The 20,806-nt window shown below is 46.2% G+C and overlaps 1 protein-coding gene across 2 annotated transcripts; it reads left to right on the top strand.

Annotated features, from left to right (window-relative positions):
* The first annotated feature begins 214 nt into the window (after positions 1 to 214).
* Positions 215 to 18,390, top strand: Xpa (XPA, DNA damage recognition and repair factor). 2 transcript variants are annotated; one of them, XR_003735967.2, is made up of 7 exons: positions 215 to 452; positions 2,735 to 2,845; positions 7,122 to 7,227; positions 8,607 to 8,772; positions 10,013 to 10,130; positions 12,779 to 12,988; positions 18,195 to 18,281. XR_003735967.2 is itself a non-coding variant. In XM_028882799.2 (6 exons), the coding sequence occupies exons 1-6, from the start codon at positions 296 to 298 to the stop codon at positions 18,341 to 18,343; spliced, it is 807 nt and encodes a 268-aa protein (XP_028738632.1). In that variant the 5' UTR covers positions 220 to 295; the 3' UTR covers positions 18,344 to 18,390. The 2 variants fall into 2 exon arrangements, 1 of the variants encoding a protein (XP_028738632.1); XM_028882799.2 differs by lacking the exon at positions 12,779 to 12,988 and having other exon boundaries at positions 220 to 452; positions 18,195 to 18,390.
* Positions 18,391 to 20,806: the final 2,416 nt, after the last annotated feature.

Here is a 20,806-nt window from a genome sequence, read left to right as displayed (position 1 = left end):
TCATAGTCTGAACCAGAAGTGGAACTAGTATCTGACGACTACTAGATCTAAAAAGCTGACCTCAGTAACATCCCTGGGTACAGTTTACAAGTCCACTACCCACTGCCATCTCTTCCGCCACCACCCCTCGGCCGCGCAGGCGCGTTGCCTCGCCCACCACTCTCCCTTCCGCCACCACCCCTCGGCTGCGCAGGCGCATTTCTTCGCTCCGGCGGCTGGCGGAGGAGGGTCGGGATTGTAGCTACTAGAAGCCGCTGGTGGTGCGCGTGCGCGGACTCACCGACTAGTGCTGGCCATGGCGACGGCGGAGGACCCGCGGACGTCACCGGAGCCCGCGGAGCTGCCGGCCGCCGTACGCGCGAGCGTGGAGCGGAAGCGGCAGCGGGCGCTGATGCTGCGCCAGGCCCGGCTGGCAGCGCGGCCATACCCCGCGGCGGCGGCGGCCACCGGAGGTGGGAGCCCCTGACGGGCGCGCGCAGGGCCTCCCCCCCTCCCGGCGGGTTTGTGACCGCATCCCGGGCCTCCCGGCTGCTCCTCGGTGGCGCGCTCGGGCTCGGTGTGCGGGAACAGCCGTGCATGCGCGTGCCTCCGTGGTTCCAGTCCTTCCCTGTCGTGACCTCTTGCCCGGCGCCTCAGTGGTGCAGAGCTTTCAGCCTTGCAAGGATTTAAACAATAAGCCCGCACCTTCTCCCAGTCCAGCGCCCAGCAGAAGCGACCCTGGCCCAATCTTTCCCCTGGGTCCTGACTTCCAGGGCCTCATTGAGTAACACATGCAGTGCCCCTCGCTTTGTCACGGTCACCCTGGAAAATGGAAAGGGCAGGGCTTGGTACCCCTGTTTTCCCCCTGGCAGTTGAGATCAGAAAAGAAAAGGGATTTTTCCCAGGTTAATCAGGACCAGAACGGGTCATGTGGCCCTGGGTTCATTTTGGCTATACTTGCCATCTTAGGGTAGCCGCTGCCTGGCTATTTTCTGAGTTTTTAATGACAATTGTGCTTTCGGCTGCTGGCGTTGTCCTTGAGAGTAATTCATCTGAATTATTTCTACAGAAGTAGTTTACTTTTTTTATCCTCCTTTCACAACTTCATGTATTGTATATATTTTTATGTATAATATATATGTTTTATCAGTATGTACTGAACAATAACGCATATATTTTATGACAGTTTGTATTTTTAGACTTTCTTCTAGGGTTGCCATTGGATTTGATTTGTTGCTTCTGACCAGCAAAGCTGGATTTTAAACTAACTTAGATTTGGATCCTTCGAAGTCATTTGAAAGTCCTTATGTACCATTTTGTAATGTGAAAAGTTATCTTCCTTTTTGTTGGTCATAGTGCAGATCTTGGAAGATCTGATTGATGCAGCCTCAGTGTCCCATTATCCATATGCAGATAGACACTGCTGGATAAATGTCTTACAAATATCCTTCCCCTACCCGCTGGGAATGCAAACAGCCTGGCACATGCCCGGACCGTGCAGTTCAGAACACCAGGGAAATTAGACATAGCATAAGATGGCTGGGTATGGTGACGCAGGTCTGTAACCACAGCTGCTAGGGAGGCTGAGACGAGAGGATCTTGTTTAAGGCCCGCCTGGGCTACAGCGTTTGCAAGTTAGCGAGGCATTGGCTCTGAACATGTGAAAGAGGCCCGTGGATGTTGTTCAGTGGCAGAGTGTTTGCCTGGCCAGCTGTCTTTAGGCCTGCTTACGGCTTGGCCCTTGGCTGCTGTCTAAAAACTTGGACGGTGGTATGTTTCCACTGTTCCTGAACTGGTGGTTTACGGTGGCTAAATTGTATAGAATGTGATTTATGCAGTATACCTGTGTAGGTCTTTGGCAGTCGGGCATTTGGGGCTGGAGTATGGTAGGGAAGGAAACTCCCATACTTGGGATTCTTCTAGACCACCCACTTGCCCAGTGTGTCTTTTCCCTTGACTTTTCATTTGTATTTAAAATCCTTTGCAACTAATTGGTGCATGTAAGTGAATTATTTTCCAAGGTTGTGTGTGTTGTAGAAGATTAACTGCAGCCAGGGAAGCAGTTTGGGGAACCCTGATTTATAGCCAGTTGATCAGAGTCCCTGGTCTGCAGTTGGCATCTGAAGTTGGGCAATCAGGGACTGAGACCTCAACCTGTTGGATCCGACTCCAGGTGGATAGTGTGAGAACGGAAGTGGAGGGCACCCAGTTGGTATTCACTGGAGGATGGTTGGGGTGTAGGTGTTCATGAACAGTGTTGAGTGGTTTGTTCTGTCCATAACTGGAGCTAAACCTCAGAAGTGCCTGGAGTTCACTGAGCTCTGGCCTTGGTTTGGATTTGCTGTAGCTGTAGGAGTGATCTTACTTCGAAAGCCCCATTTCCTAGTACACAGTCATGTGAGTTCCACCAGGTGCATCCCCAGGGTTCTGAGTGGTCTTGGTGTCTACTGTGCCCTGTAGTCACTATAGAGGCTTCAGGGGGTTGTCCTTTAGTCGGAACAGTAGGTTCTTGTGGCTGTTTTATATACATCATCTGTGAGGAAATACCATTTTACTTCTTTCTACCTCTTAGGCTTTTTTGTTTTTTTTTTTGTTTTTTTGTTTTTGTTTTAATTTCTTGCCATGCTCTTCCAGCTGGGTCCATCTGGACAGTCTGAATAGAAATGGTGACACTTATCCTTTTCCTATTTACCTACAGGGGAACCCCTGGGCTTGCCCGGTTCAGCTGATGACTGCCTTTATCTGCTTTCTGTAGGCATGACCAGTGTAAAAGTTCCTCCCAGAATGATTGACACCAAAGGAGGCTTCATTTTAGAAGAGGAGGAGGAAGAGGAACACAAGATTGGAAATGTTGTTCATGACCCAGGTAAAGCAGAGTTTTTCCACAGAAGCATTGACACTGGTTATTCGAAGTAACATGAAGGGTTCTTTGCTCACTGACCAATGGGAAGATTGGTGGCAGATTAAAAAGTCAGAGACGGGGGAGGAGGGAGGAACTGGAAGAGTAGAGGGAGGGGAAACTGTAATCAGGATATATCCTATGAGAAAAGAATCTACTTTCAATAATGGGAAAAATACAACCGTATATGTGTGTGTGTATATATGTATATATTTATATTATCAGTTTACAATGCTAATTTTTGTGTATGCTCCCTTTTCATGGTGGAACAGATATGCTTAAACATGCAGTTTCTTGGTCATATGATAATATATTTAATTTTATGAAGCCCTACAACACAGTTTTAGGCAGATTCGTAATTTCTTTTTTTTTTTTTCTTTTTTTTTTTTTTTTTCCGAGACAGGGTTTCTCTGTGTAGTTTTGTGCCTTTCCTGGAACTTGTTCTGTAGACCAGGCTGGCCTCGAACTCACAGAGATCCGCCTGCCTCTGCCTCCTGAGTGCTGGGATTAAAGACGTGTGCCACCACTGCCCGGCTAAGGTTCATAATTTCAAACTCTCATCAGTGATATAGGAGAGGGCTGGTGTCTCCACATTCAGTGCAGTTTTCTTACCAGTCTCTGGTCATATTATCCCCATGTAAATCAGTAGCATGCTTCAGGTTTGAATTGTGTATACTAAATGCTAATAGTGTTGGACATCCTTTCAAGTATTCATTGCCCATTTTACATTTTGGAGCAATATTTATTCAAAACTTCCTGTAATTTTAAATTAAACGATCTATCCTTTAATGCTGATACAAAATGTAAGTTCTAGATACAGGTTTCCTATCAGTTTCAGCATATAAATGGTTGGCTATTCATTTTCTCTTAGCTCAGGGTGTCTTTGAATTGGCTTGATGATATTCTCTTACGAGGATTTTGTTTGTAATATTAGCAGTGTCCAATTAAAATATCTCCCCTTCGCAAGAAAGAGAGAGAGAGAGAAGGAAAAGAAAATTTCGTACTTCAAAATTCATGTACAAAATTACTCCTATTCTCTGAAGTATACAATTTATATTCTGGGGGCTTGTTAGTGTGTATATTTATAAATATATATTTTAATATATATAATTTGTTTACTTATTTTTTATTTTGATTTTTTGAGACAGAGTTTCTCTGTGTAGCTTTGGAGTCTGTCTTTGAACTCACTCTGAAGACTAGGCTGGCCTCGAACTCACAGAGATCCACCTACCTCTGCCTCCCAAGCGCTGAGATTAAAGGTGTGCGCTACCTGCAATGTGTAATTTTAAATGATGCTCTTCATGATAAAATTCCTAAGAATTTTTTTCCATGTAATTCTTTATTTGTTCATCAATATGGCCTTACATTTATTAAATATATTCATTAACAACAGCAAAGTCCAACACCCAGGCATGTGGTTTACTTGGTTTACGTATGTGGGGGTGGACATTTGCTGTTGTTTTATCATAGGCAGGAAGAGCCCTGATACTGATGGATGGAATAAATTCTCAGAAGTATTTTCATGAGCTGGGCATGGTGCTGCTTGGGAGGCTAATGCAGGATGATTACTTGAATTTAGGATTTGACTAGCCTGGTAAGGTCTGGAGGCACACACCTTCATCCCAGCCTGGTTTCCATAGTGAGTTCCAGATCAGCCAGAGCAACAAAGTGAGACTCTGTCTGGAAGAAAGAAGGAAAAGAGGAAGAGGAAGGCAGACCTGGCAGGACACAGTAAAGCCCCGTTCTAGTGCCATGTTGTCGTGATAAACGCCCTGACAAAAAGCCACCAGGGAGGAAAGGACTTATTTGGCTTAGCATTCCAGATTGCAGGCCACCATGGAGGGGACTGGAAGGCAGGAACTTGAACAGCTGGTCACGACACCCAAGGGAAGAGCTAAGAAACAAATGTACCCAGTCCAGTCCAGGGTGCCGCCCACAGTGGCTACGTCCTTCCCACATGAATCAGAAATTCAAACAGGCCCACAGGCCAATCTGATCCTGACAGTTCCCCAGTCCAGGCTCTTGTCTCTGGTGGTTTTTAGGTTGTGGCAAGTCGACAATTACAAACTTAACATCACAAACCCCATCTTAAAAAAAAAAAAGAAAGAAAGAAAGAAAATAGTAACAATAAAAAAAATAAAAAGACAGTAAAAAAAGAGAGATTATTTTATAGATCAAAACGAGGAGCCAGTACCCACAAGACACAACTTAGGACAGTCTTTTATTTAGAGCTGGGACAGAAAGAGGGCTGTGAACCTGCCCCATGGGGTTAACATGTTGCTGAATCAGTTATGTGTACACATTCTCTCAGCTGAGAATGCTTTCACTGTGGAGAAGAGAAAGCTGTGAGGTCTGGAAAACCCCAGTGCAGCCCTTCGCTGTGGCGTGAGATGGGTGCCCAGCGTGAGTAGCAGCGCCTGCTGGCGTGTTTAGACACGGAGACCTAACGGCAACACATGTATGTTTACACTGGATATCATATTCAAGAGGGCATGTAGGCAGCATGTGGCCTCGGACACAGTGGCCAGAAGTCTGGCAGTTGACATGTGAGAGACGGTTGTCACAACCAGCTGACCTAGCTGAGGTCTCCTTCCAGCAGCCCGGAAGCCCGGAACGCACTCCCTGGATTTCCTGTGGGGAGCAGAGCTTGAGACTGAGTGGCAGTTCCATGGACAGAAGTGTCAGCCCTGTGTGATAAGGGTGTGCTTATGTGTGTTTACCTCTGGACACTTCGGGAATGTGGCACAGACCACGTGTGCCTCTGGGTTCCCCTGAAACAGGTCCCCGCATTGCTTGCTGCCTCCTGCTGTAAGCCCTGGGATTGAGAGCACAGAGACTGTTGGGAGGAGAGAAGCAAAGCAAGGCCGCCTCACCAGGGTGCTGTGGGGATCAGCCCTGTGCTAGGAGGGAGCACACAGGATTCAGTGGCCTTTGTGTCCGCGTGATTTTGTGGCTGTGGAAACTGTTACAGTGACTCACACGTGAAAGGATCAGCTCAAGCGAGGGAAGTTATTTTGGCCATGGTACCAGTCGGCCATGGTAGAGAAGGCAGGGTATGGGCTTGGTCCTTGGCATGAGTGTGTGGCGGCTGCTTGTTACAGGGTACCGACCAGAAGGCAGAAGTGTGGCCAGGCTGTGACCCTCAAGGACTGTTCTCCGGGGTCCTACTTCCATTGGTTCTCAACCTGTGGGTTTCGACCCCTTGGGGAGTTGAACAACCCTTTCCCAGGGGTGACCTGAGACCATCAGACAATACAGATGTTTACATTATGACTCATAACAGTAGCAAAATGACAGTTAGGAAGTAGCAACAAAATAATTTATGGTTGGGGTCACCACAACGTGAGGAACTGTGTTAAAGGGTCACAGTGTTAGGAAGTTTGAGAAGCACTGCTCTAGACCACCTCCCCTAGGTTCTATAATCTCCCCAGATAGTGCCACAACCCGAGGGTCAAGTGGTCCAACACGTGAGCCCCTGGAGACATAACCAAACAAGACTTACCATGACTAGTTTGGATTCTGCAAAGGCTCTGTGTTAATCTAATAATCATCACATACTGTGAGAGCCTGCCTTGCTACCAAGATTAAAACATGCTTATGGCATCGTTTGAGAGAAAATAGGGTCCTGGTTCTGGTGATACCGTGAAAGAATTCAGATGATAAAACAGTAGCAAAAATGAAAGTTTACTAGAAGGACAGAACACATGAGCATCACGAGCTCTAGCTGTCGGTCAGGGGGCTGGGGTCTAGTCGAATGAAGAGACCAGGTCTGCATGCAGTTTTGAAATCGCTTTCTTTGGATTTTGGTTTTTTTCTTGTAAACAGCTTGAGTAAGACTTTGTTTCATCCTTTATAGAGGAGAGACACCTGCAAGACAGGTGTCCACATCAGCTACAGTGGACAATGCTATATTCCCAGGATTCTGAGCTCTGATCTTTCTTGACCACTCCTGTCCGGCTGGTGACTTACACTGTCCAGTCACAGACCGGAAGCTCTGACCATGTTGGTAATTTTAGGGTGGCCCCCCTCAGGCTGCGTCTGCAGGTACAGGTCGAGCCTGCGAAAGGAGTGTCTCGGTCCTTGCTGCCTGTGGAACTAAACACTGTGAGGTCGTCGTCGTCGGTAGTTTTTTCTCGTGGGTATTTGTGTCAGGCGTATGATCTATGACGAGCGGGTAGGTAGAGGAAAGTATGTATTGTTTTAGTCCTACAAAAGGATAAAGAGCCCTTCCCTCTTTCTGCAGGGCCCGTCATGGAGTTTGATTATGTGGTCTGTGAAGAATGTGGGAAAGATTTCATGGACTCCTATCTTATGAACCACTTTGATTTGCCGACGTGTGACAGCTGCAGGTGCTTGTTTTCAGCTTTAAAACCACCGTTTGTTTCGGGGGGCTCGAGGCTGAAGCCTGCCTTCTAGACAACCCGACTCCTGAGCCGCGCCTCAGCAGTAGAGACTCACTGAGCTGTCCAGGCTGACACTGAGTCTGCAGTCTTCCTGCCTCAGCCCTCCAGGTGGCCATCTTCTCCCTGGTCTCTGCCCCCCCCCCCCGCCCTCCCCATCTTGCACCTCTTGATTCTCGGCTCTCTAGAGCAGCAGTTCTCAACCTGTGGGTCACAGCCCCTTTGCAGGTCGAACAACCCTTTCACAGGGGGTCGCCTAAGACCATCAGAAAACCCAGATGTTTATATTACGATTCATACCAGTAACAAAATTACAGTTATGAAGTAGCAATGAAAATAATGTTATGGTTGGGGGTCACCACAACCTGAGAAACTGCATTAAGGGATTGCAGCGTTGGGAAGGTTGAGAACCACTGCTCTAGAGAATTTTGCTCAAAACTGTTCAGATGGTTTTTAATTCCATTTAGAGTATGTCTTCACCACGACTGCAGGTTCCCAGTTGCCTCTTACTACCTCTTCCCACTGTTTGCCGTCGGTTACTGTGTGTGCGTGCATGCGTGCATGAATACATGCATGTGCACCGTCCAACCTACCCAGCAGCTTCTGCAGTGTGGTTCTCTACATGAAAGCTTTTTTTCTGCCCAATTCATGGGCATTTTATAAACTCTGTGGTGCTTCAAGTTCCCTCTCTTTCTCTGTTTTTACCTTGGTTTTTTTTTGTTTGTTTGTTTTTGTTTTTGTTTTCGAGACAGGGTTTCTCTGTGTAGTTTTGGTGCCTGTCCTGGATCTCGCTCTGTAGACCAGGCTGGCCTTGAACCCACAGAGATCTGCCTGGCTCTGCCTCCCGAGTGCTGGGATTAAAGGCAAGTGCCACTGCCGCCCGGCTTACCTTGGTTTTTGAGCCTCTAGAACCCAGCTATGTTTAGGAAATAGGACCTTGTGTGCTTATATTTCTTACCATCTTTTTGAGGCAGGGTCTGTGTACCCCAGGCTGGCCTTGAACTTTCAATCCTCTTTCCTCAGCCTCCTGAGTGCTGGGATGATAGGCATGAATTACTACTTCTGGTGACCTTGTAATTCAATTTATATTTTCCTTCTCATGAGTCTTTTTTTTCATTGCATCTTCCTTATTCTGTTCTTTCTGGAATAAGAAGCTTCTTAAATTGTTATATACTAGAGTCTGCTTGAATTTTTATGACTGATCATAAGAACCAAAGACAGGGAAGTGACGTTTGAACTTCTAGTGTGCAGACCTACCTGCAGTTGCCGGGTTGTCTGGAAACTTAAGTTTGATTAAAGTCTATATAATGCTCTTAACCTCTTTCCAGAGATGCTGATGACAAACACAAGCTTATAACCAAAACAGAAGCCAAGCAGGAATACCTTCTGAAAGACTGCGATCTAGAGAAGAGAGAGCCTGCGCTTCGGTTTATCGTGAAGAAGAACCCGCGTCACGCACAGTGGGGCGATATGAAGCTCTACTTAAAGTTACAGGTCTCTAGGGAGCGGGACTCGGGGAACTGACTAGTTATTACTAACAGTGGTTTGCTCACACAGGAAAGATTATCCTTTTCTCTGTTCACACGTCCATCCTAGCCACAGCTAAGAACCGCTCGGAACACAGCACTTTCTCATCTCGCTTTTGCTGTGCTAACTTTGGCATAAACATGTTGCTAGTGGGTGATGGTAGGAGTATAATTTGGACACTAAAAAAGATTTAGAAAGGGTCAGGTTTCATTTGCCTATCAGTTCCTTTATCAAACAAGAAAAAGAAATGCTCTTAAGATGATTAGCATTTCGGTTATTTCACAAACTCCTGAAACCTAACTGTATTGGGAAATACACTCTGGAATGCTCCCGAGTGCCCTAGGACTTGCACAGCTCTGAGCAGATGACATGTGGGCCATGGCAGAGACCCACCCACTGGTGTGCTCTAGAGTCCCAGGTGTCCTCCTGTATCTACTCCAGAATGCCTTAAATATTGTAATCTTGGTTCCATTATAGGGAAATATAAAAAAAAGTCATTGTTTCAAGGCTGTTTATACAGGAATATACCAGAAGATATTCTAGTATTATTAGATAATTATATATTTGTATATAATTTATATATAATATAATAATCTAAATATATAATTATATACAAATATATATGATCATATATTTAGATATCATTAGATATAAATATATAATATATGTTTAGGATAATTAGATAATTACATATTATACTCATCTATAAATAGAATTAAGCCACACTGTAAAATAAAACCTGTACTGAATTTCATTAAATATATGATTATTGATTTAAAAATTCACCACTTATCTTAGGTACCATTCAAAATAAGTAAAAATGATGTGGTTGGAGCAGCCTAGGCTTCCCCATCACTTGGTGCTTTGTCTGTTAATCACTTGTTAATGCAAGTGCCAGCAGACCTTATTTCAGTCTCGAGTACCGCACTCATGCACACTGGTAGGAAACAAGACTTTCATGGCATTTCCTGCCCCTCTTGACCCTGTGATTGGATTTTACATTTTCTTCTCATTGAGTCTTTTCTTCATTTACATGTCTATACTCAACTCTTTCTGGAAAAAGTGAGGCTTGAAGAGAATTCTTTAACTGTTCAAGTACATGGTTTTGCTCCTAATGTGACTTAATGGCATCCGTGAGCTTGATAGTTAGGACTTAGTACTGTGCAGCTCTGAGTCCCAAGTCACTGAAGTACTAACTGTGCTGTAGGTTGTAAAGCGGGCTCTGGAAGTGTGGGGCAGCCAGGAAGCCCTGGAAGATGCCAAGGAAGTGAGGCAGGAAAACCGAGAAAAGATGAAGCAGAAGAAGTTTGACAAAAAAGTAAAAGGTGAGCGGCGGAATTTCCTGTCACTTGGTTCATTACAGAGCAGGAGCACGGGGCCTCCTGTCTAGAAGGGGCTGGTGTTGTGTCCTAGTGGGAGAAATGAGCTTGAACTTGGTTTCCGTGTGCCCGTGGTGGCAGGGTGGGGTATCGGGATGAGGCATCCTCGGGATAAGGGGGGCCTGCCTGCAGTGTTTAAGAAAACAGCAACAAAAAATAACAAGACTCTCAGTAGCCGCCTCTCTCACTGCTGAAACAAAAACCGTGAGCTCAGCAGCTGCAGATTCAGTAGCTAGGAGGAGTCATTGGTAACCGTTTGTCTGGGCATCTTTATTTATACGACTAAGAAAACACCCAGAGAGATGAGGGGACGGTGACCTATGTTGGGACAGTTGTCAGGTTCTCTGACTGAGTCTACATGTGTACAGTCATTCCTCTGTCTGTGTGTCCGTCGACATGCAGCAGTCCACTCCCTGTGGACCTGGCTCTGCATCCGTTATCCATGTGTGACTATTTTCATGGATCCATGCACACATCTAGTATTTACTATGTGCCAGGTTAGCACTGTGCTAACCGGGAGAAACTTGCGATAGAGTGCGGGTGTGGCAGGAGCACTCAGGGCTATAAACAAAATCCCCCCAAGAAGGGTCTTCAGGAAGTCACCGGCACATGCCCTTCATGTGGTCGCTATGTAGAGTCCCTGTGTGGTGCACACTGTGTCTAGGTAACATGCATCCTGCCTGTAGGATGGGTTATACATTTACTGGATCCATTTCAAATCAGTATTCTAGCCATGTTAATTTTTCTCAGGTTTTAAAATTTAGAAGAGGTTTTACAGGGTGACTAGGATAGCCCAAATGTCTTAAAAACCAAGAAAAGGGAGTGGTGGTACATGTCTGTAATCCTAGTACTCAGGAGGCTGAGGCAGGAGGATTGTGAGTTGGACGCCAGCCTGGGTTATTGAGTGAGTCCTTGGCTCTCAGAAAACAAAAACAAAACTCCACGACAAAACCTGCCCCTCCAAAACCAACTAAACAATAATAACAAAAAGCCAACCGATCAGCTAACTAACCAACTAAACGAAACCCCAAACAAAAAGCAAAAGCAGGCAGCACAGGCCTTCCCGGTCTCCTCTTGGGACTGCCTCCCTCCCCCAGTTTCCGCCATAAGAGCACAGGTGGTAGGAAAGGAGGAATGAAGTCCTGCTCCGTTTTCCACCGCCTGGTCCTGAGTGACCTTTAACGCTCCTTTCCATGTGCAGACTTAGACACTGTGAAATAAAAATGGTAGTACTGTTGAACACAAGAAGTACATCAAGACAGCGTCACTGAAACCCTTTTGTACAAGTGACTTACTTAATTCCCAGGCAGATAGGAAGCCACTTGTAAGGCTTAGCTGATGTTTCCTATCGCAAACTGCCACAGGAGAACATTTTCTTGAAGTTCCCCAAGCCAGCCAGAGCTGTGCCCCAGCATTCAGATGCCAGCAGTGACCCACGGAGAAGAGTTCCTCCTCTTCAGCTGGCCCGTTCTCTAATCTTTGCTAGTGTTTTCATTAGCCTCTCCTCTAACAGCAGAGCCACGGTTAATGCAAGATAAAGCAGTGAAGAGGTGCGTAGTGAGGAAGGGCTGTGGAAGGAGGCCTCCAGGTTATCTGCTGACTTGGTGTGTGCACGCACGTTCTCTCGTGTGCAGTGTCTGTGTGCAGTGCACACATGAGTGCATGTGCATTTGGGAGCTGGAGGCCATCTTATGCCTTTGTCTCTTCACTGAACACAAGGCTGGCATTGGCTAGGCTGGCCGGCCAGTGAGCTCCCAGGGGCCCGGATCCACCTGTCCTGTGCACCTCTCCACATCCAGTGCGAGGCTAGAACAGCTATGCTCGTTTTTCAGTGTGGTGCTGGGGAATTCAAACCCACTTTCTCATCCTGCACTCTCACCCACGGAGCTGGGGGATGCTCCGATCACTGCAGTGTAAGCCATCTCCCTGCCCAAGTCCAGGGTTTCAGTCCAGCTGCTAGAAATCAGCCTGACCCGTCCTCAGATGATACCTTAGTGCAGACAGTGAAATGTAGATAAAAGAATAAGGACCCATTAGAAATCTCTATCTGCAAAGTAACAAAGAACATTTTAACTTTTTCTTAGACACTAATTCTGTGGTCTGGTCAAGATGTCATGTAATGGTAACTTAATTCCTACAATTTGACTAGTAAAAGACTTATGAGATGCACTTAATTTCTTGCCTTTTTAATAGGATGATTCCTTTAGGATATGCATATATATTAATACAGATAGAAATTTTCTACAGTTTCCAAAACATGAACTCAATTGGTGTTTACTTTTTGGTCGCTGTATTAGCTCACCAGACAAACTACCATGGAGTTTCCTCATTGCTTAGTTGCGGTTGACACAGGTTCTTTTGAAGATTGATTTATTGGGTTCATCTGTTTGGGTGAAACATGCTTTTTAAGGGAATGTTTGTGCGAGTGTGTACTCTGCACGTGTCTACAGATAAAAGAGTGCCTGCCATTTCCCCCTTTGCATATGACTGTGTGAGTTCTGGGCGGCCTGCGTCACCTCCTTACCTTGGGCTGTACAGTGTGCTGAGGTCAGTACGATGCTTTCTTTAATTGTGGCTTCTTTGATTCACTCTAGCGCTTGGTGGATATGTTCCTGTCCTGACTAGGCCACAGAGGGCTGAGTGGAGTAGACTGTAGAGTAGAAACGAGAAGCTGATTGTGCAGTTTGCTCAGAGCAGACAGGAGTCAAAGCAAGTCGAAAGGCTTTTTAGGTGGAAAGAAATTGGAACATGGTTCCTCTTGATGCACAGCGAAGCAGACATAAAGCTTTCTTCTTTATGGGAAGGTAAGCAATTCTATTTGCCTGCTCTTAACATATGGTTTATGTTAGCAGCTACAGCACTGAGTCCGCTACAGAAAAAAGTGTAACACCATCAGTACATACAAACAAACAAGGTTCCACATCTCCGAGCCAGAGCCAGACGCAGGCTTGCTACTGCTCAGGGTAACTGGATTTCAAAGGGCACGTCACCTAGTAGCAGACAAGAACCCTGAATTGGTTGACACACAGAACATTTTTGGTCTTCAGGCTTTCTTGCCTTAAATGAGGTGGGACTATGGGTATTTCTTCCATGTTACATGCTTAGTTCCAACACTTTTCTTCCTGAAAGGCTAGTCACCTAACCTTCATTGTTACTGTGCATGGTCCCCACCCCCTGCAAGGGGCAGGTAAGGACATCCCATTAGAGGTCACTGCACTCTGGCCTGTGGATTTACTTGTGACTGTTGTGGAGCTTCTCTGAGGAGTTTGAGAGGTACACCTCCATCCTATTTAGTTCAGGGAACACAAGCTTGTAATCTTTTTCCTCCAGGTAACAAGGGTCCCCGCCCTCCCACGCAGCATGTACAGGTGTTGGGTCTCCCTCAGCTGGCTCCTCTGTACGATGACCTCCCTCAGAGGCGGCGCTGTGTTTCTTTGACTGCAGACTGTCTCTTTTGCAAACTGCAGCTACTGGAAACAAGCTTTGAAGTGGTATTGATTTTTCACAACAAGCATTTTGGGGAAATCTCTTTGGCTGAACATTCTAAGCAGTTTCTGAGGCTCTCAGTAGCAAGACTGGTTATTCATTCCCAGGAAAGGTGGTCTCTGGGCATCAGCCATCTACTGCCAACAGGACTAGGAGGCTGCAACATGGCAAGCCACTCACCATCTGGTTCTCCAGCCTCACTCCGGCTCCAGTTTTGTGTAGCATGTGCACCCTGGTTTCTTCCTGGGTGTTAGACCTGACCCTGCTTCTGTGTACTCTAACCTTTGTATCTCAGAGTCAACGAGAGAGCGTTGACTGCTACGTTCATGAGGGTTGTGAAACCCATAAACCTTCTCTTAAAAATTTTTTGGGGGCCAGTGAAATGGCTCAGTGGGTAAATGTGCTGGCTGCCAATCCAAATAACCTGAGTTTGGTTCCCAGAACCCATTTGGTGAAAGGAGAGAACTCACTCCTGCCAAGTTGTCCTCTAGCCTCTACACGTGCACCATTGTGGAAGCGTACATGCACATGCGCGCGTGCGCGCGCACACACACACACACACACACACACACACACACACACAAATATGCTACACATGAATGAATATGTGTACACACACCCCAGATATTTTTCCAAGTGTTGGCATTTGGCTGTTTCTAACCTTTTGCATTTGCATACTTTGCTAAGCCATGAGTTACCTGTAAACACTGTGATTCTTACAAAGCTCTGTGACTCAAAGCTCATCACAATCAAGAGACTTAAAAGCGATTATGCAGTATATAATGTTTCCCATCGGTCGTTCTGGCGCCCTCTCACTCCCACTTGTTCGGTCCAGGAGCTGCTAGGGTGGCACCTTTAATGTCACCCTCAGCTCTTTTCTTTTGCCCCCAGCACTGTGCAGCACGCACACCAACTGCGGGACCGCACACTCCTGCCGTGGACTGCTCAGCATCTTTTTGCCCCATTAGACTCGGGCTGCAGGTCTGGGGGAGGAGCACTGCCTAGGAGATAAGGACAGACACCACGTGAGACCTGCGAGTTTTTTGAGGCGGGTGACAGTCATCATTCTCCACTAAACTTTCTTTTTGTAATTACACATGACACTGTGGATGTAGCACCATTTTACTCAGTGGTTTTAGTATATGGAGACGAGTCTTAGCTGAGCTAGTTTGTGTGCCTATAAATAGGGGTTGTTTTCTTTTGAAACAAAATGCTTTTCCTTGGGTTCTACTCTTGTTTTCTTGAGACAAGGTTCATGTAGCCTAGGGTGGACTTGAACTTGTAACAATCCTCCTGCTTCTGCCTCCCAAGCACTGGGATTACAGATGACCATCACCGTGCCTGTTTTGTTTTGAGGGAGGAACTCACTGTGTAGCTCTGGCTGACCTGGAACTTACTATGTAGATCAGGCTGGCCTCCAGTTCAGAGATCCCCCTGCCTCTGCCTGCCAGGTGCTGAGACTAAAGGCGTGTGCTACTGTGCCTGGCCCTTGGGTTTTGGTTTGTAAGCCTCTTTGGACTGACTTGTGGATTCTTCCCAGGTCACCGTAGTGCAGGTGCCTCCTGTTCTTCATTTTGATTCTCAAACTGACTCAGGTTTGGCCAGTGGAGCCCCCTTTAAGCTGATGTCTGTCTTGTCCTAAAGCCCTTTTTATTTGGAAAGAATTTCAGAAAATGGCTAGAACAGTGGGACAGAGGCCCGCGCATGTGTGCACGCACGCACGCACGCACCTTCCTCAGACTGAGCTGTTGCTCCTGCTGCCATTTGGATCATGTGTGTGCTCTCATGCTCTCACTAAAAACATTTTTCCTGAACCACGTAAGAGTATGTTGCATAATCACCACCCTGTATGTGTTTAGTTTCCTAACAATTTTTTTTTACTAGTGTGACATTAGCAAACCTAGTATTTAGATTTTAATCTGAACTGTGTTCTTCTTTTGCTCACTAACTGAACAGTATTTTAATGTTCCCCTTCTAGAGAGGACTTGGTGTAGGCTAACTAGGCATTACACAGGTCTTCCTTCCTCACCTGATTTTCACCACCCCTGCCTTTTATGCCACGGACACTGTTGAAGTCTGTTCCCTTCTTCCCCGAGCTGTTTTGGGGAGTCAGGCTTTTCACTTTCGTGGATTTTCTGCTAATGCAGAAATAACTTCAGGCTAAGTATCTCAGGCAGGTGCTAACCCTTCCAGGGCCTCACGTCTGGAAGATACACAGTGCCATCTGCTCTCAGTGGTAATGACTTGGTTTTTATTCAGTAAGCCAAAAGAAACAGACTATGCAAACCACCCCTCCCAACCCCAATTCAGCAACTGTCCACTGGTGGCGTTGCTGGAACCACTGCTCCTGGGGTGGCTCAGGGAACAGCCTGTTGCTCTAGCTCTCCCCATCAGTCAGCATTCTACAGCACTGTTATTGGTAAGGACTCAGATTTGGTCCATTGGGGATCTTACCATATATGGGCTGCCGTTTATGCCCTTGACAAGCTGAACATGCACAAAGCATGTTTGTCTGTTCTTGTGTGTAAGAAAACCCTGAGTGCATACTGATATAGCCTGTTTTAATCCTGTTTAATCAGGGCTCATTCTATGCAGGGAGGAACCTGAGAACCTGGCTGCTTAATAGAAAGGAAGTGATGCATCTTCTATCATTGCACTTCCTGTCCTGGTGGCTCCCTAGCCCTGAGCATGCCGCTCTACTCCCTGTCCTTAGGCTTTGGACCGCTTGTTTGGAAAAGGAGAGAAGGGCAAAGAAAAGCCAAACTTAACAGCAGAGCGGGTTAGACATCTCTAATCTGAAAATCCAAAGTGCTCCAAAAAGAAATACTGCCAGCAAGGAAACCCCATGCCCAGGCACTAGAAATACATCAGGTACATCAAGCTATATGTTTTGTTAAGACTCGGGTCCCATCAGACATATTCTGTATATGCAGATTTTTCAAAATCTAAAAGTATCCACCAATCACTTTCAAGACTTGGCTACGTGATGCCCAGCCTGTGCTTCCACCTCTACCAGGAATGTCTGTGAGAAGCACTGCAGGTCCAGCTTTATTCTAGTGTAGTTAAATAGCTCAGTCTTCAGTCATGGCTGAAAAGATAGTTTTTCATGTACGTAGTACATCTGAGAAGAAAATAACTCTTACCTCTTCCTCAAGTACATATAATATTCAAATCTGGCAGAGAAGGCAGCTTAGTCTGATTGTACTGCAGCCTAATTTTGTGGGGAAGTCAAGGAGAGTGGCAGGCTGTCTTCCCCCACCCAAGCTGAGAAGCAGGAACCCACAGAGGAGGCATCTGCTGCCCCTCTGCAGACAAGAGGCACACTGACTCACTCAGGTAGCAGGGAGCAGAGACTTGATATAAAATGAGGAAGATTAGTGTAGATGACTGACTTTCCTAGCAGATGCTGCACACACTGAACCTTGTAAATCTCAAAGTGGTGAAAAGGCAGCAGGACCCAAGGAAGAATGCTGCCCAGGGCCAGGATGATCCCAGGGGCCTAAGCTGGACTGTACCCCTGCTCATCAGCCCACTTCTGCCTTGGTTTGCCCATCTGTAAAGCACTGGATGCAGCCCTCTGTAATTACCCAAGAGATGTAAAGTAAATGCATCTTAAGTGCTTAGCCCAGTGTCCAGTATGTCACCCTGTCTTGCTGTTACCCGTGATATTATGATTTGGAAACAAAGATTCAAGTAGTGCTATGTATGATATTAGTTACAAACCATCTCAAGGAAAACCAGCAACCCCTGGAATGTGAAGTTACACATTGTGAGCCAACTGGCATGGTTGCTAGGAATCAATCTCAAGTCCTCTGGAAGGGCAGTATGAGCTCCTAACCACTGAGCCACCTCTCCATCCCCTGGCAGTCTGTTTAAAAACAACAGTGTTGGTATGGAGATGTAGCTCAGTTGACAGAGTAGCATGCACATGGCCAGGGTCTGATCCCCAGCACCACATAAACCAGATGTGCTTCTCATGCCTGAACAGCTGGGTGTGGAGGCAGGAGTGGCCATAGGCTGCATGGCCTACTCCTGCCTCGACTGTCTCAACAGAAGCAAAGACAGTGCTGTCATGTGATAAAATAGACATGAGGTCACTGCACGAGCAGGTTCTCTAAGATGGAAACACATCAGCCTACATTAGTCTTGGCTTTCTGGTTTTCCTGTAAGCAGAACTTGACGACTACAGGAGCTCCTGATTGAAAACCTTGGGCTCTGGGCCATTCCCATCCTTTGCTTACCTCAGCTGACTTTGCTGCTCTGGCATCCTGTTTTCAGTCAGATGCCTACCCCCCAGCACCCCCATTCTGTTGTTTTTTGTTGCTAACTTCTAACTAACTCACACAGCCACCTCTGCCAACTACTGCTCAATGACGAAATGAGCAGTTGCAGACTCCGCAGGCCTGCCACGTTTGTGGAACCAACTGTTAGAAAGGAAGCCATTATGTACATCACACACACAAATACCAACGAGAGCCTCGTTGGATCTATTTTGTATTCAACTGAAAACCTTTTTTCCCCTAGAATTGCGGAGAGCAGTAAGAAGCAGCGTGTGGAAAAGAGAGACAGCTGCTCACCAACATGAGTACGGACCAGAGGAGAACTTAGAAGATGACATGTACCGCAAGACTTGTACCTTGTGTGGCCATGAACTGACATATGAAAAAATGTGACTTTTAAAAACAAATTTATATTCAAATAAAGGCTTTGTTCAAATGTACCATAGTGTGGTCTCCACAGAAACAACACTTACACAACAGTGTTTTAGAAATGATTGTGCTTAAGGTCTGGCTGAGGGCACAATGTTGCATTTGTGGGAGCCCAGAGCAGACCATTTACTAACTAAAGAAAAAACCCTCAGGTAATGGATATGCTTAGAGAAAAAAGGGACACATGTACACCCCTCCCACCCTGTGTGCCCCTTTCCTTTGCACACACGAAGTGAAAATAAAAGTGACAGGCTAGAGCCACTCCATGGGAACAGGGACCGGTAAACTGGAGCTTGGCATAGGAGGAAGCATTTTCAGGTGAAGGTGGTGGAACTGACCTTAGCTCAAGAAGCCAGTAGGTCTGATGATGGAAACTGCTGTAACGTTTCCAGCAGTGGCAACAGAGAGCTGTCACTACAGAAACAAGCTCCCAGTCACAGCAGGAACCAGCAGTTCAAGACCTTCATGCAGCAAGTTGGAAATGCTGGGTCAGAAGGGAAAAGGCTACTTTCAGAGCTGAGTATCCGACTCTTCCATCCAAAGCATTCACCTTATCAGCTGAGTGCTCTCACCTGCCTTACAAGCTCTCACCTAGCCCAGGGAGAGGTAACGACTTGCTTCCATGCTTTTTACCAGTTCTGAGGCAGGAAGTGACAGTTGCAAAGATTACCTCTCCATAGCTATTTGCATCAGTTCAGCTACCCAGACTTGTCTTCAGTCTGGCCAAAAATATTACCCAAAAGTACCATTAATCAGCTATCAGAAGCAACCATTATACATGAAGAAAGGACCAAGAGAAAGAGTGGGTGGTGGTGGCGCACACTTTTAATCCCAGCACTCAGGAGGCAGAGGCAGGCCGATTTCTGTGAGTTCAAAGCCAGCCTGGTCTAAGAGTGAGTTCTAGGACAGTCAGGGCTACACAGTCTTGAACCAAATAAATAAGAAATCAAGCAAAAGAATACATACAAATTTCTCCAGACTGTAGCTCAAGTAGAACTAGCTGAGGTCAAAAGCTGCTTTAGGGAGAGAAGGCATTCCTAACTAATATGTACTGTTTAAGCATCAGCAAGGAGGCATACTCTTAAGAACTATTTAGCCAAAGGCCATACATCATTTTGACAAAAACCCAACTTGAGATAAAGTGGGCACTTCCATCCCTCAGATGCACTAGGAAGCTTGTGCAGCTCACGCTTTAGATCAACAGTGCACATTAGACTTGTAGGAAGGCCAAACAAAAAGCAAGTCAACCCCAGATAAACATGGGACCATCATTACTGTGAACACTCAGTAGAGATGTGCTGGGGATGTCTTTCTGTATGCTGTGAATGTGTTGCTCTGACTGACTGATAAATAAAACGCTGATTGGACAGTAGCCAGGCAGGAAGTATAGTATAGGCAGGATAAGCACAGAGGAGAATTCTGGGAAGTGGAAGGCTGAGTCAGTAGACACTGCTGCCATGAAAAGTAAGATGTAAAGTATCAGTGGCAACTTATAGATTAATGGACATGGGTTAATTTAAGATATAAGAAGAACTAGATAGCAAGAAGCCTGCCATGGCCATACAGTTTATAAGTAATAAAAGTCGCTGTGTGTTTACTTGGGTCTGAGTGGCTGCGGGCCCCAGTGGGACTGGAGAAATCTCCAGCTACAGAGATGTTCTGTGTGGTTTTCAAGGCAAGCCTTTCACATGTGCTATGCTAAATGTTACAGCTCAGTAAAAAACAGATCTTGGATGGGAAACCAGACTTCTTCCAGCAGAGAGAAGTTTCTACCTGATGACAAGAGTAACTTGAGGTTCAGGCTGCTGTTAAGTATTACTGCATTGTGGAGAGATAAGGTGCTCCTGAGACACATGGATTTAACTTTCTGGCTGTGGACTTCAGGCAAGTTTTCCTGGGGTTTGCTTCTATCTGTGAAGTGGGCACAGTCATGTGTCAGAAATCTGCTGGAAAGATTTAATATACTGAATTGGGTAACCAGCATGTAGGAGCCAATAGTTAACACTCACTGCCAAGGCCAACACAGTGAGATCTGATTGGCTGTATGCTTCTCTTCTCTGGCTGCATCAAGGTTAATCCTGGGGTCCAGATATCACTGGTAGCCCAGGTTGGCAAAGGCATTTCACACCTTTCACTTTTAAAGAGCACCAGCACACCACAGGACCTGTGAGGTACGGCATGCAGTGACATGCCACCCGTCTATGGAACACCACCAGAAGGGAGCAGCTGTGTTCTGCTTTTGCTGCTTTTCTTCTGTGAGATACAACTCTGTCCAGTCTTGCAGCCGACAGAGCAGGACAGAGCAGGGCATATGAACAGTTTCTAGAAACAACCACCACACAGGAGGATCCAGAAGGGTAGGAGAACACAAGTTTCTCTAGCTGTAGAGCAAGGATAACCAAACTCCACTGTGCCTCAAGAGAGGAT

This window comes from Peromyscus leucopus, chromosome 2 (genome assembly GCF_004664715.2).
Source record: "Peromyscus leucopus breed LL Stock chromosome 2, UCI_PerLeu_2.1, whole genome shotgun sequence".
Classification (NCBI taxonomy): domain Eukaryota; kingdom Metazoa; phylum Chordata; class Mammalia; order Rodentia; family Cricetidae; genus Peromyscus; species Peromyscus leucopus.
The sequence above is the reverse complement of the archived record's forward strand: the minus strand, read 5'-3'. Positions and strand labels throughout refer to the sequence as shown.

Excerpts from the sequence above, each read along its gene's own strand:
- Xpa (XM_028882799.2), top strand. The coding sequence starts at position 296 with ATGGCGACGGCGGAGGACCCGCGGACGTCACCGGAGCCCGCGGAGCTG. Across the intron at positions 453-2,734 it reads GGCGGCGGCGGCCACCGGAG|GCATGACCAGTGTAAAAGTT; the intron begins GTGGGAGCCCCT and ends TGCTTTCTGTAG. Across the intron at positions 7,228-8,606 it reads CCGACGTGTGACAGCTGCAG|AGATGCTGATGACAAACACA; the intron begins GTGCTTGTTTTC and ends ACCTCTTTCCAG.